This window comes from Lottia gigantea (genome assembly GCF_000327385.1).
Source record: "Lottia gigantea unplaced genomic scaffold LOTGIsca_41, whole genome shotgun sequence".
In the NCBI taxonomy this organism is placed as follows: domain Eukaryota; kingdom Metazoa; phylum Mollusca; class Gastropoda; family Lottiidae; genus Lottia; species Lottia gigantea.
In genome coordinates, this window is record NW_008709421.1 from 756,766 (window position 1) to 771,903 (window position 15,138).

A 15,138-nucleotide genomic window follows, 5' to 3' on the forward strand; every position below is an offset into this window, starting at 1 on the left:
GAAAGGAAAATGAATCTGATTGGATGATGACGGTCTGTCTTAATAAAACTATCGGAGACAATTATTAAACTTGTTTGATATTATAAATCCTGTCAGCAACACAATTACCTTGTGGAAACACAGGCACATGAGAGATTTTACTCAAGGTTCTAGTCAGTGACAAAAATCTCTGACCAAGACTGTTCATGTGGTCACACCTTAAGGCTACTTTTGAGAACTTCTTTTTTGTTCACAGTAAATGCAGCATTTAAATGCAAAAACAATTGAAAGACATGTTTAAGTACTTCTAGGTCAACCAAATTCTATAATTCCTGAACATGAATAGTTTGTATAGTCTGTAAAGGTATATCTTGAAATGGTACTTGGATTCTTTGTTCAACTTGTCCATTTCTTTGATGTCCATATTCAAATTTGATACGTAATTCACCAATGCGTGATTTAGGTAAAATGTCTGGTATCCATTCTATAATAAAAGGTGTGGGATCTTTACTTTCAACAGAAGAGGCTCCTGAAAAAAAAAACAAGAGAAGTATAGAATTTTTAAAGGTTAATATTAAGAAAGTGCTCAAATTTTAACTTTATCTTCATTTTAGAATTATGTATACTAGTAAATCATGTTTTATCAAATTGTGGAAAAAAAGTAGATTTTCGAGCTTGTACTGGAAATGTGGTCTTTATATCCATGGGTAAACAAGTGGAATTTAATGTCTTTAATATTCCAAAACTTCAAAACATGACAGTAAATATATTTTAATTCATTTAATTCAGAATACAAAAAAATATAGGTTTTGAGACCAATTTACCATCAGACAAAAATTGAAAACACAAAAGCACATATTTTATATAAATACCTACCAACTCTAAGGAATGTTTTTCTTTCAAAGGGACGTATAGGTGTTTGGTTTTTAACAGATTGGGTTTTCAGTAAGTCATCCATTGGTTCAACTTCTACTCTAGGTACCTCATATAAATCATAGGAACCATCTCTATTCTCTATAAAACTTCTTGTTATATCTAGTGGTATCTGTTAATAATCAAACAGATAAAACTATACTTCTAAAAACCATACATAAAAGAGGTCCATTTTGGAATTTGAAGCTTTTGGGAATATCTTCTATGGAAGTTTATCAAGTACTCTAAAGTAAGAAAGAATTTATATGAGATCATTATTGCTCATCATACTCTTATTTGAGGGATAGGTGATAGTGGTTGATATCTGAAATTGTGCACACTCTTGGGAATCGTTAGTCTGAGCTACTCCACTGCCACAAATAAACAGTGTTCCAACCCAGCTTATATGGAGAAGTATTGTTGTTCAAGAAGATATATGTAGATGCAGTCATGGGCAGAAAATTGAGGGATCCTACAAGTTCTCTACTTACTTCTGGTGTATCAAATATCTGTTTAACATGTAATATGTTAGTTATATGCCAAGTATATTTAGTAAATGTTCCTAATGGTAGAGCATCTTTCCTCACAAAACCAGTAGTAAAATTTGGTAGACGTCGTTTCTTGTTGCCAGCAGATATACGTTGTTGTAGACACTCAAAGAATGTTTGTGGTGCATGAAAAACTAAAGGTTCTGGGTTGCCTAAAAATAAATTATGATATTCTACATACTGAAGTTGCTTAAAAAATTTAGCCTTATATCATTTGTCTTTTTTGCAGTTCTAAGCAAATATTTCTGAAATCTCAAAGAGATTGTAAAGTAGTTAACTAAACTTTTATGAGTATTGGGGACATTGAAAGCATTGATTTGCAACAATTTTCAGTTACACGTTTGTGGACCTTGCAATTTCACAAAAAATCTAAGCTATTTAAGAAATCACACAGGCCTTTAGATATTATAGGCAGTCAAAATCTTAAGTGGAGTTGCATATCATGAAAAAACTATTTAACATTATGCAATTAGGCTTACTCACCATCAAATTGATAATGCATAGTTTGATTAATACGTTCAGTAACACTAGATAACCATTGTATAAAACCTAAAGTAACTTGAGTCTCATCTACTATTGTTGGTACTGAAATTATATTTTTAATTTTACATTAATTATAAAATAGATCTGCACTGTAATTAGATAGCTCTTTACACGAAAAGAATTTTTATTATCATACTACACTATAATAATACTATATTTGATATTTACCAGGTTTTTTAGGTGTGTGGTGTGATGATTTGGTGATTTTAGCCGGACTAGATTTTTTATTAGTTATAGAATCATACGCTTCTTGTAATGTTAAAAGAGTATTACCAGCTTGAACTGAAAATATATATATAAAGACTATTAGAATAGAAATTTACTTCATCACATTCTATAGTCAATAACTAAGCTTAAGAAAAAGATAAAAATTCTTTGTAAAAGTACAAAATGGCAATATCAACTGAGGAAAATTCTGATGAAAAATCCCACAAATTTAAAGTCATTGTCCTTTAAAAATGCCATCATTTTTTTTTAAAAAAATAAGCTCATCTGATATTTTCTACTAGTGGACCATAAATACAGTCATAATTTTTCTTAAAACTATTATTTTTTTTAGCATGATAGCTTTAAATTGATGAAAGGAGAGAGCACTATACACACAAATATACAGAATCATTACCCATAGATTCATCTTTCTTCTTCCTTTTCACTACACATGGTCCACCTAAGAGTTCTTCTTCCATAACCATAATTTCTAATGGACAGGGGTCAGTTGTGGATACAGAAACTTCAGATGATGGATAAATATTTAAAACTTGAGGTTCAGTGTTAATATCTACAGACACTGAAATAGTATATCATAGGTAAACAAGGTATCAGTTGTGTAAAATAAATTCATAATGGTACTGTATGTAATTAAATATCCTATATATTTTTTTTTTGCCATGTTAGTTGACTAAACCTTTACCAATGGTTTCCAGGTTTCAAACCATTTAATGGCATTTTTAAGATTTTAAGATCTATATATTGTGTTAGCAAAAAATTAGGGCTCAGTGTTCTACAAGCTTTGCAATTTAAACACCCATCAGTTAAAAATTAAAAAGATAAAGAAATCTCTTATGATGATATTTCCATCATTGGACACTACAAGGCATTGTCAATCTTCATAAGCCAACCAAAATCAGAAAACAAAGTCAAATTCAATTCTTTTCATTTTTTTTTACTTTATGAGCAACATTATGATAACTTACCGTTATTATCTAAATTAATAAAATAGGCAAATTCTTCTGCTAATTTGTCATCACTAGCAAATGCACAAATACAGGCATAGAAATGAACACACCGTCTTAAATTATCATCTTTAACTACGCTGTGTTTAAAATTCTGAAATAATAAATACACCACATAAACAGGACCCTCTGGAAATAAAGTTCACTTGAAAAAATCCAGTTGCAAAGTGGAGTCAGGAGTTCTAAAAGAGTGAGCATGACCAGAATGCGTATCAGTAGTTGTCAATTTGTACCTATATAAACAAAACTTTTATCCAAACCTATTTTACTTAATTCATTCTATGGACAAAATGAAAAGATTGAATTTTTTCAAAAGTAATCAGGTTTCATCCATTATCTTGGAAAGTAAATAACCAGAGCTCTTTCTATATTTACCTTAAATGTTTTACAACTACATTGAAACTTATATTCGGGATGATCAGATTTATTTCTGTTTATTTCATAAAATGAAAAGTGTAAGAATCCCATAGGTTGTTTTAAAGTAGGTTTACATTTGACAACCATGATATTTTTAGTCACACGCTGAACAAGTGGTCCAGTAGTTTCTGTAGCTAGCAACCAAATAGCCTGTTTCATGTCATTGTTCACTTGTAATGTATTTAACACAGAGTTTTTAAGAGTTAACGGCTGTGCTTCGTGAATGCACTCAATAGCTGATTTTATATGTGAACACACTGCTTCTTCTGGTAAACATAATTTAACGCAAGTGTCAACATAGCACTTAGCAGCACCAGCAATCACTGAGGTGTCCACAACTGTAGCTGGGTTACCATCTAAATCTTGAACTAATGGTAACTGTACAAATCCTCTATAATCAGGTCCTCTGTCACGTAATCTAACAGAAAATACCTGAACTGTGGAACCAGTTATTATTTTAACTGCTTCAGCACTGTGTCCTCTTTTCCTTTCTTTCTCTTTAAAGACAGCATCACAAGTTTTATTTTTACAACTAACTCCCCGTGTGCCATTAAATGTTCCACACTTCGGACATTTTCTAACACCTCTCATAGTCGCCTTACCCAAATCACCAAAAAGAGATTTCATCTTCTCTGGTGCAAGTGTTGAAGCACTCATTTTTCAGAATTTACTGAAAAAAATTAAATAGAGTTTAATTTAATGGCATGTGCTATATTCTTGAGGCCTATTCGTCAATGGAAAAAGCGTGAAAATTTCAAAATCACTCAAATTTCACATTTAAAAATCTATTGTAGTTTCAAATAGCATTGATGATTTGTTAGCTTAGCACATTACCTTCAATTGGCTTCAATCTGAGACAAAGTAAGCATGTCAAGAAGGTAGACAGACATTCTGTCCATTCATTTTAAAATAACAAATTCATGGAGGCCTACACACTGTCAAAAATAAATATTTTAAACAAATTGAATCCTAATAAGAGATCTAATGCTCAGGTCTGGATGAACTAATAAACCTTGAGTAAAATTTTACACTAGCATTATGACACATTAATTCTTGACCAAGTACTCATGGCAAAAGGAAGGACCACCAAGATATCTTTGCTAATCAAGTGGGATGTGTGAAACTGAATTTGGCAGTAGAACCCATCATATTATGATCATATGCACTATGGAGTTCAGGACAGGTGACTACTTTCTATATTTCTTATATAGATATCCAGAGAACAGAGACCCTCTGAAAATGTTTGATTTGTTTCAACATTTCTCTTCAACAACATTCGGGAATTCATGCCCTTATGATTACTATCACTGTCATCATAATACCGATCTGCTCTGATAATCTACTATCTAACAAAGTGAGCTTTTGGTGTTGACATAAAACGTAGACTAAATAATTATAATGTTCATAATGGCAATGTCAATCAATCATTACATTTACATTCAGAAAATTCCATCTTCCGAGAAACTAAATATCAGGATGAAATGCGCGCCGTTTGGAGGATTAAGGAAAAGTAAATAAGGCAACTTGAAACATTTGATTAAACCCAACATTTAAAAATGGACACGTACGTGATCACGAAAAGAAATATTTCAGTAAATGCAAAAAAAAAATATCAGAGACTGTAGGCGGCCATATTGCCTTGCAGTCCAAGACCAACTAAATACACCAACTGTGATTGGCTGATTTGAGCCACATGATAAGTGAACAATCTTGATTGGATAATTTTTTTCGGGAGTGCTCTTTTCAGGGAGAATTAATTTAACATAAAGCGGCCGAAAAAGAAAATTGACAAACGCAAAATAATGAAATTTAGCACCTTTTACGAATCCAATACCTTTCTAAAACACTATTTTGTTCAATGGTAAGTTATCCCTAGTTAGCTGCTGATAGAGCTGAATATCATCTATTAGCTTACTAGTAATCCTGCAGAAGGAAAATCCAGCAACCACAAAAGGCTGTATCTAGATCTCACTGGTGAAAAAGATCCCTAAGATATACTTACATCACTTATTCTAAAACTATGAATTTTCATTTAGGCCTATTTGAAGAAAGATCTTATTTTATCTGAATCATTAAAATTGTGTATTGCCCTTGTTCTTCGAAATGCTTTATATTTTTAGACACTCTAGAAGTCACAATTCATGATGGATTTGTTAGGATGTACAATTTGTGACAGATGATCAGTGAATGATGTCAAAAAACAAAAATGATTATTGATATGACTAATATTCCTTGTTTTTGAAAAAGTGTAAGATTTCTAGCTTGTCTTGTAAACACTCCAGCAGACACGGTTAGAAATGGATTTTGGAAATTATCAATTATTGCTTAACGTAGCAAGAAATAAAAGGTTTTAACCTTGTCTGAAAATCTAACTTATACAGTAGCCTACTTTGTAAATGTCAAGGATTTTGATTTCAACTCCTTGTTTGTTATATTTTTTTAAGATTCATAATGTTTGGCTTTGAAAAAATGGCTGTGGTCTGAATGTTATGAGATTGAAGTCTGGACAACCAAGTCTCGAAATCAAATCAGATTAGTCTCCCTTTGCTTCAAAATGAAAACAAACATTATTTGCTGAAATCTGTGAACTCCTCTTTTAGTGTTCACTTTACAATATTTGTACTTGCCTGGCAAATATAATTTTTCGAACCTTGAAAAGGTGAGAAGTCCATTTTTACTACTTTGTGTGAAAGCAGAATAGATTTTTGTATTCCACCTAGTGTAGCACCATTTGAAAGAACAAATTAATTTTATCAACAACAGTCACAGTGATGTTATGATTGAATTTGAAAATAATGCAATGCACGAACAAGATTACTCACACACCTATTTTATGACCAATGAAGTGAAATGTGAAAGGCCATAAATGGTTGAAATGTTTAAAGTAGAAATGTCTGCTATAAAAGATTATAGACCCAAATTTGTCACCCGTTCTACCAGGTGTTACACCTTGAATGTGTAGGCCTTTATGATCCCTATAAGACCTATTCTACACAGGGTATTATCTAAAACGAAAAAATATAGATCACACATCGTCATGTAGAAAAAAAACCATTGAAATATAAATAGACTAAGACTGAAAGGCAAGGAATGTTTGTTCCCTCCTTTAGGAATTCAAAACAATCAAAATCAATGGATGATTCATCGATCAATTGTTACTCTAATTATTTTATTATTGATTTCTTGACATTCATATTTCAACTGTTATTGATAGACTTTGATTTCTGTAGAATGGTATCTTTTCATTTTATATTGATTAGGTTTATTATATTTACCTTTTATTTTTACGTTTAATATGTATCAAGTATAAAACCATTGGTATTTGGTACATTCCGATAGTTGAGGTAACATATGTATAATATATGATATTTTCATATTACTAATTAATAGTATTTATTATCTGAAAAATTTATGATATATGAAAATTGATTTATGGTTATTTCTTAGAATAATGATAAGCTTATAGCAGCATGTTTCTGGAATTTATTTTAATTGGCCCAAATTCAGCAGAATAATTTTTACTCTAGTAACAGTTCTATGGGCAAAAAAAAATGAGGAAATTTACTTTTTATTGAGATGCTACTAAATTAGTCATGATTACAAGCTAAATATCAGACTCTTATCAGTTTAGTGTCGGTACTATATTGAATTACAAAAACTAATCCTTGGGGAAAGTAAAGAATTAAAAAATTTGTAATGCTAATTTTATGGTTTTAGTATAATAGATCTAGAAATGATTGATGACTTGAGCATCATGGAATCAAATGTTATTCAAAAATAACATATAAGTCATCAAATAAATGGCCTGTTTTCCTTGTTAGGATGTAATATTGGACCAAGTAAGCATGATTTGACAGGTAAATTTACTTATTAATTAATGATTTTTAGGTTAGTTAGTATTTAATTACATTTTGAATGGATGATACATGAAATTAATAATTTATAGTGACTACATCTTGGGAGGTCAAAGTAGATTACACTGCAATGCAGAATGTATTTTTATATTTTAAACAGCTTTTCTTTATAGTGTTTATTTTCAGCTGTCCGTAGCAGGGGTCAGATTATATTAACTCACTGTTCAATGATTATCTGATTGTAGACAAACTAAATGTTTAATTTATTGTCTTAATATTGTCACAGATAGCTGATATTGAACCCTTTCAGCTCACTGCAACAAATATTTAGTTTGTTAAATCTTTCATGCCTGTTAACCAACAAGAACATTGGTAGATTTGAGAACATGATATGGAGAAAATAAAATGTAACTTGGTATATAAGCTAACTTATAAACCTGAATGGCAAATATAGTGTTGCATTCCAACTTTCTTTTTTAAGTTCAGTATTTTAAGTGAACAACAGATCACTTCAAGTCAAGTTATTAAAAAAATGTCACCTTGGATTTTACCTCTAATATTACAAAGAATGAAATATTCATCTAAGCAATAATGTACTGATCATGTATTATGTATTTAATAGGATACTGTGAGTCAAGACTGAAGTATAATGTAATGTAAAAAGCGATGTAATTAGAATATTGGCGATGTCTCAAACCCCTCCTTCTGTACAGGTATGTATAATATGCAATCCATTTTATATTTAGTTATTTAATACTGTAATCAAAACAATGTAAGAATATCTTGTACGGTATAGTTTTAACTATTTATTCTGTACAAAAGTAAAGATGATTGCTTACATTTATGTTTCCAACAGGAATGGATGTTGGATGTACAAAATATTTTGCTTAATATTCACATTTAAAAAGTAATTAAAATATTTAGAAGAAATTACACTTATTATAAGATTTTCAGCATGTAGATGCTAATATTTGATGCTCATTCATCATATAAGTATATTGTGGCTTTTGTCCAACTATATAGCAGATTGTGCTTGAAACCTGGTAGTTTTTTTGGATTGTATTCATTCATCCCCTTGTGATATGTGCCTGATATTGATATGCTCCTATTTATAGGTCTAAGTAATTTGATTGTTTTAGTGTTTCCATGTTTGGTTTTAATTAATGCCTCAATTGTTAATTAGTGGTTTGTTACAGTTTTTGCCAATGAACAGAAGTCATTATTATTAACTGAGAAGAGAGCGGGCTAAGTTCACACTTCACAGTTCAGAGTACAAAAGATTAGATTTAGATTTTTTTCTTATAGTATTTGACATTTTCCTCTTTTTATTCTTGAAAATTTTAAGTTATTGTACTCTAATTAGTGATATATTATGTTGGGTTTGTTACAGACAGTTTCATGTTCAGCAGAAGTCAAACCATCTGTTGTAGTGACACCTAGTGGTAGTAATATAAGTAAACAGCTACCACTTACTCCAAAAGTCATCACTCATACTCCTGGCAGTCACTCATTGAACAACATGCCTGCTATTAATGCTAATGGATTCGATCCTTTCTTCCAAGAATACAGCCTAATGGCTGAATAGTAAGTTTCTTTTTTTTTTATTAGAGAAAGAAAAATTTCCACAAATGCACAGCGCAATGTTTGTATTAAGAAAACCTATGGATAGCAAAAACAAGGTTTCACATTTGATTGATTGGGCAAGTAACACTCTGTATTTGTCCAAATGATGAATTCTATCAAATAATAACAATGTTGATTAAACTAATTCATTTGTTCTTATTTTGTAGTAATCAATTACAGAATCAGAAGATACCTGGTGTTTATACTATACCTTCTGCCTTGTCACCTTTTGGTAAGTGTTAACTTGATCTGGATGTAGTTCTAGATTATACCTTTTGGTTTCAGAGATATAGTTCAGAAGGGCATACTTGGAAAGTGTTTAAAACCAAGGCCAAGGCCATGTGTGCTACAGGCTGTGCATGACAAAGTTCCGCAACATTTGGAAAGAGAAAAAGACTATGCTATTGATGCTGTCCTGGCAAAATTTCACTCATTGCACACTGCATTGCCTGTCTTCATTTACCTAAAAAGATGCAGCAAAGTAAGATGTGACCTTTATTTATTTGTTGATTTTTCTACGTACATCAATTGATATGGTCTATGTTTTCAGTTTGGAATGGGTTTATATTTGTAAGAGAAGGTTTATATTCAGAAGGTGTATTTAGATTTACTATGAATATACCAGAAACCTATCCTGACAGTGACTGTCCAGTAAGTCTTGTAATTGTTGTCTCCAAACTTTTCTCTGGCCAGACAAAAGTTGTTAGAATATCTCATATGGGCCAGTATCTAATTATCTTGATATGTATTTGGATATAAAACCCATCATCAGGAAGCTGATTGGAAATGGGGTCATTGATAATAGTAATAAACTCTAAAATTTTGCATGGGTCAGAATTAGATCCAATACCACCAAAGTAACATGGTCCTGTTTATCATTCAGTCCATGGAGACAAACAGAAACAATACATACATGTAATACAAAATTGAAATGACTCTATCCTGATATTTTCTTTCAGCAATTAATGTTTGATTTTCCAATATTCCATCCCATAATACATCCAGTAACTGGTGATTTAGATGTTAAACGAGGTTTTCCTAAATGGAGGTAAGAAACCTATCAAAATTGATCAAAAGAACATAACTTGGAGACATCGAAAGATATCGACTTCCACTTAAGCAGTGATTTGAAAGATTTTCTTATAAATAAATTACATAGAATAGGTCAATATAAAGCTAATTTGGTCTATACTAGAATGACTGTCAAATCTTAGAATTAATGAATTAACAGAAAAAAACATCTTAAAGCCAGGAGAAATGTTGAGAATATTTCAATATATTATAACTATGTATTATATATTTCTACAGACGTAATGTAAATCATCTATGGCAAGTATTAATGTATGTAAGGAGAATATTTTATAAAATAGATACAACCAATCCCTGGAATAAAGAGGCAGCTACATTGTAAGTATATTATTTCTTTAGACTCAGATTTGATAAGGGGAATGCTATAAATTGACAGCTTACTGAAGGTGGTTGCTTAATGGAAGTCCAGGCTGTATAGTGATATTTAAAGGCGAAAATGCCCAGAGTCAAATCATTTTATTTTGATCACTATCAAGAAGTATATATATATATACTCAATTCTTTTATGATTCTTCATTTTTTATCACAAATTAAAGGAACAGATGCTGCATTTTGTGAGGTTGATTTTAATCTAAAATATATGTAAATAGTCTTTCAAAGTACTAAAGTACGGAAATCACATAATTCCTTTAAAAATACTTCAAACTAGGAATTTTACTCACGATTTCTATATATGTCTTTTCTATATATCACAAAGTATCTTAAATTGACGAGTCATCATTTTAACATTCAATTGCAGATAATTCTAGACAAACAAGGTTTTGAGGGCTCAAATTTCGACGGTTTCAAAATTCAGATTTCTGAGACTAAAGTATGATTGGTAAATAAAAATATGAACCATTTGTCCCTTTAAACAAAACAGACATACTCAGAGAATTTATTATAAATAAGTGAAATATTAAATGAATTGTTTTTATTGTTTAGATATGAACAAGATATGGATTTATTTAAAGAGAGAGTAGCAGAATCAGTGATGTTTTCACAAGACAACATCAAAAAATTACCCAAAACTGACGACCCATATGCACTTAGGTATGTATATATATATATAAATTGTGCCTTGAGAGTGCTGCTTTTGAAATTATCAATGGAATAGTTTTGCATGCAAAGTAATATTTCTTGCCACTATGTGAAAAATCGGTAGAAACATGGTCTTCTAAATTTTTAGAACAATCCCATCACAAGCACCCTCTTTACCTTCCACAAAATGACGGTATATAACATATGACTTGTAAATGGTCATGATCACATATTATATTTTGACACTCAATGTTCAAAGGCTGAAATTAGTATATTCACTTTGCCCTGGTTGATTGCATATGTCTCAAACAAGACATGTCAGGCAAATGCAGCAAAATGAAGGACTCAATTCTAAACTAAAAACATGCGTGCAAGGATGACTGAAATTAGATCATGAATCATAAAGGCACAAAGTGTTTTTAGCTTGTATTGAAATATCAATTTTTTTTAATTTTTAGATTGGCCCCATTAGATGATGAAACATTTCAAGAAGCCAAAAAACAAATGTTAAATTTAGGGGTATGTTTTATATGCACTCTTATGCAAACTTAACAGTTTAGTTTCAGGTCATATTTATAATGTTTATGGGTGGATCTTGGTGTTGTGAAAAAGATATATATAGTTTAACCACATTTTAATCATAAAATTGGACGGCATGCATCTTAGTTATAGGCGCAGCCATATTCAATTAAGGGACATAACTCTCAATACATAAAATGATCAGAGGAGTCCGAAACACTGGACACTACAATATTCAAATTTTGATGTGACCAAAACTGGGTTGAAAAATGATAAAAAAGGAGTGAGCTTCTGGAAAAATATGCCAGCTGATCCTTGGCAAAACATTTTGGCATTGATCCTTCGCTAATTGTCCGAATCCATTTACATTATGAACTTAATATATAATAATTTACTTTATTTAATATATTTTATCCCACAATCAATAATAATGATTGTGATGACAGATTTATATGATAAACAGATTGACAGTCATTGAAGAAAGAATCAATAATCATTGCTTACCCACTTTTTCTATTTCTTCTATACAGAGAAGTTCAAGTGAAGAGTCAAATCGTCCTAATGGTTTATCATGGATGCATCCTGGTTCTTCCCAGATATTTTCACGAGAAGATTCGGCATCAGCATAATTTAAACAAGAAACTTATTTATTATATTTATTGGGCAGGGTATTTATAAGTATTTTTATACAGTCATAATACTCTAGATTTTATATTTCTCTTATAATAGTGATGTGACTGGCTTCATTCTTAGTGTAATTTTAAGGTTAACCCATTGCAAAACTTTACAAAAGTGGGTCTGATTGGCTGAACGCCTGAAAATCTGTTAACGTCTCATTTTGACCCAAATTGCAATTATTGTAAACCTTTTTAATTTATTATGTGGTTTATTTAGATTTATAATCTGGATTATAAGTGAAATTTTTGTGAATTATATTTGGAACTAAATGGCTAATTCTTCACTCTTTTATGAGCCCTATTTAACTTCATTTATCATTTTTATTTTTTCACAATTCATGACTTAATGTTGTTTTAACAGTAAAAAATAGTGCTCAGAATAATATTAGTTATACAGTTATTACAATAGCAAAACATATTTCAATAATTCTGAAACTTATTTTAAGATAATCTTTGCTGGCTAGTGTTTAAAGGGGCATTCCACTTTTGTTGTAAAAAATAATTATACCTGAAAATATTTCTAAAGTATGACCTAGATTCTAGATTTGGTGTTTGGCTTTATAATGGCTCGATATTATTAATTGAAACAATTTGGCGTTTATTTTGGTTATTTGGTTTTTTCTTAAAAATAAGAAGAGATTCATCAACCTTTTTGGTCATTGAAATTGAAATATGCAATTTTATATGAAGTCTATATGTAAATATAATATAATTAATATGGCTATGCTATTCTTGAGCATACTTATGTATTCATGTGAGTGCTGATATCAAGTTTTATATATTTTTCTAGCATAAGATCTACCTGTATTTTGTAAATTGTTATCTGTGCCTTTTGAAATATTACTTAAGGGCTGGCTCTAGGATTTATAAGGGATTAGTTCAAATACTAGTTTATTTATTATCTCAGTATCACATTATGTGTCTTACTGATATTTGATGTAGTCTGGTTTTCAAGCAAATCAAGTTTGATTGGTAGTATATGCAAGGAGAATTTATTTGCAAACTTTCTATATTAATTTTTAAAAATTCCTAATTATGTATTTTGGCAGTCAGGAAAGGTTTTAATTTTTGATATAGGAAATCTTAAAACATAATACAAAAGAAGAATGCCAATTACAGTTTCCCAGTCGTAGTGTGATAGTAGGTGAACATGAACTTATATACTTATTGTCTCTCAACACCAAATTCAAGGACTTTCGATTTAAAATATTATCTTGTTTAAGGTGGACTACTGTCATATGTACATATAAAACTTTATAATTGTTAACACCCTTTAATATAATTAATAATGGTGATTGTTATGTATATATATAATTATTTTGTACAGATATTAATGACACATTTTACTGAAAACAAACTTTGTTCTTATATCAATTGAATCAGGGCCCATTCATTTGATTGTCTGTATTATAATCTATTCCACATTAATGTAGGAAATAAATTTATAGACATAGTGCAGCATGATAATAGAGGGGTATCCCTTCTGAACTTAATCGATAACAGAGGGGGCATCCCTTATGAACTAAGCCACGACCAGAGGAGTTTCCCTTCTGAACTAAGTCACAATAGGTTTCACTTCTGAACTGAGTCACTTACACAGGTTTCTTCTGAACTGAATCACTAACAGGGATATCCCTTCTGAACTGAATCACGAACAAGGATATCCCTTCTGAACTGAGTCAAGAACAGAGGGGTTTCCCTTCTGAACTAAGCCATTAACAGAGGGTTTTTGCTTCTGAACTAAGTCACTAACAGAGGGTTTTCCCTTCTGAACTAAGTCATTAACAGAGGGGTTTCCCTTCTGAACTAAGTCATTAACAGAGGGTTTTCCCATCTGAACTAAGCCATTAACAGAGGGTTTTCCCTTCTGAGCTAAGTCACTAACAGAACTGAGTTAATAGCAGATGAGGACCCGAGTCACTGATAGAGGGTTATCTTTTCTGAACTATTATGGGCATAATAAAAAATACACCAAATCAGTTCCATTTTATATTTTTTATTTTATTTTTTCAAGATTTTTATTGAATAATTGTAATACATCATACCTCAGATAATTAAAAAAATGTCTTTGATAATAAAAATAAGGACATGTAACAAACATTGGTAATGTACTAACAATGGTTCATTATTTATATAAGGGTGACTTATCACACATTTGCAGTTCCTGAATTCTGTGGCACAGAAAGTTGACATTAAAGGATATGGTTGTCTTGATTATTTCTTTCAAGACCTAAAATAGTCAAGAAAGTTTTTTTGCACTTATCCACAGTATAAACACAACTCGGAGTATAACTAAGTGCTAATGGTACTTTCAATAGAACAACTATTTTAATGATTTTCGACAATGAGTGTTGATGGTTGAAAATAAAGGATTTTGATGAAATATTTTCTGTATGAGGCATGATCTTTGGATATGAGATCAACATATTGTCATATTTATACAATTTAACTTTAATATAACACCCTGAATATGAGCGTAATATATTTCTTATTACTTTTCAATATACACTTGATAATCTTGCCAAGTAAAGGTATTGATTTTATGACAATTTTAAGTATATTTGGAGATATGGATTTTTTATCTACTTATGTTGAGAAAGGCTCAATTTGCTAAATAAGCTGAACAATATTCAATCAAGCCTTGCTCTGCCTTTTTAAGCTGTTTTTACCAATATTAACAAACAAAACATCACTGAGTTAAAGAATTAATCAGAGCAACTAAACA

General features: G+C 30.7%; 2 protein-coding genes across 2 annotated transcripts; one reads left to right on the forward strand and one right to left on the reverse strand.

The window, feature by feature from the left end:
- Positions 1–302: 302 nt before the first annotated feature.
- LOTGIDRAFT_122741 (hypothetical protein) lies at positions 303–4,288 on the reverse strand (the record flags this gene model as incomplete). The annotated part of the gene is made up of 8 exons (XM_009060229.1): positions 303–508; positions 856–1,024; positions 1,383–1,591; positions 1,923–2,024; positions 2,151–2,258; positions 2,641–2,760; positions 3,176–3,308; positions 3,590–4,288. The coding sequence occupies 8 exons, from the start codon at positions 4,286–4,288 to the stop codon at positions 303–305; spliced, it is 1,746 nt and encodes a 581-aa protein (XP_009058477.1).
- Positions 4,289–8,857: 4,569 nt separating this feature from the next.
- LOTGIDRAFT_122691 (hypothetical protein) lies at positions 8,858–12,365 on the forward strand (the record flags this gene model as incomplete). Its single annotated transcript, XM_009060230.1, has 8 exons — positions 8,858–9,069; positions 9,276–9,340; positions 9,659–9,759; positions 10,068–10,156; positions 10,417–10,515; positions 11,122–11,229; positions 11,676–11,736; positions 12,267–12,365. The coding sequence occupies 8 exons, from the start codon at positions 8,858–8,860 to the stop codon at positions 12,363–12,365; spliced, it is 834 nt and encodes a 277-aa protein (XP_009058478.1).
- Between the last annotated feature and the right edge of the window lie 2,773 nt (positions 12,366–15,138).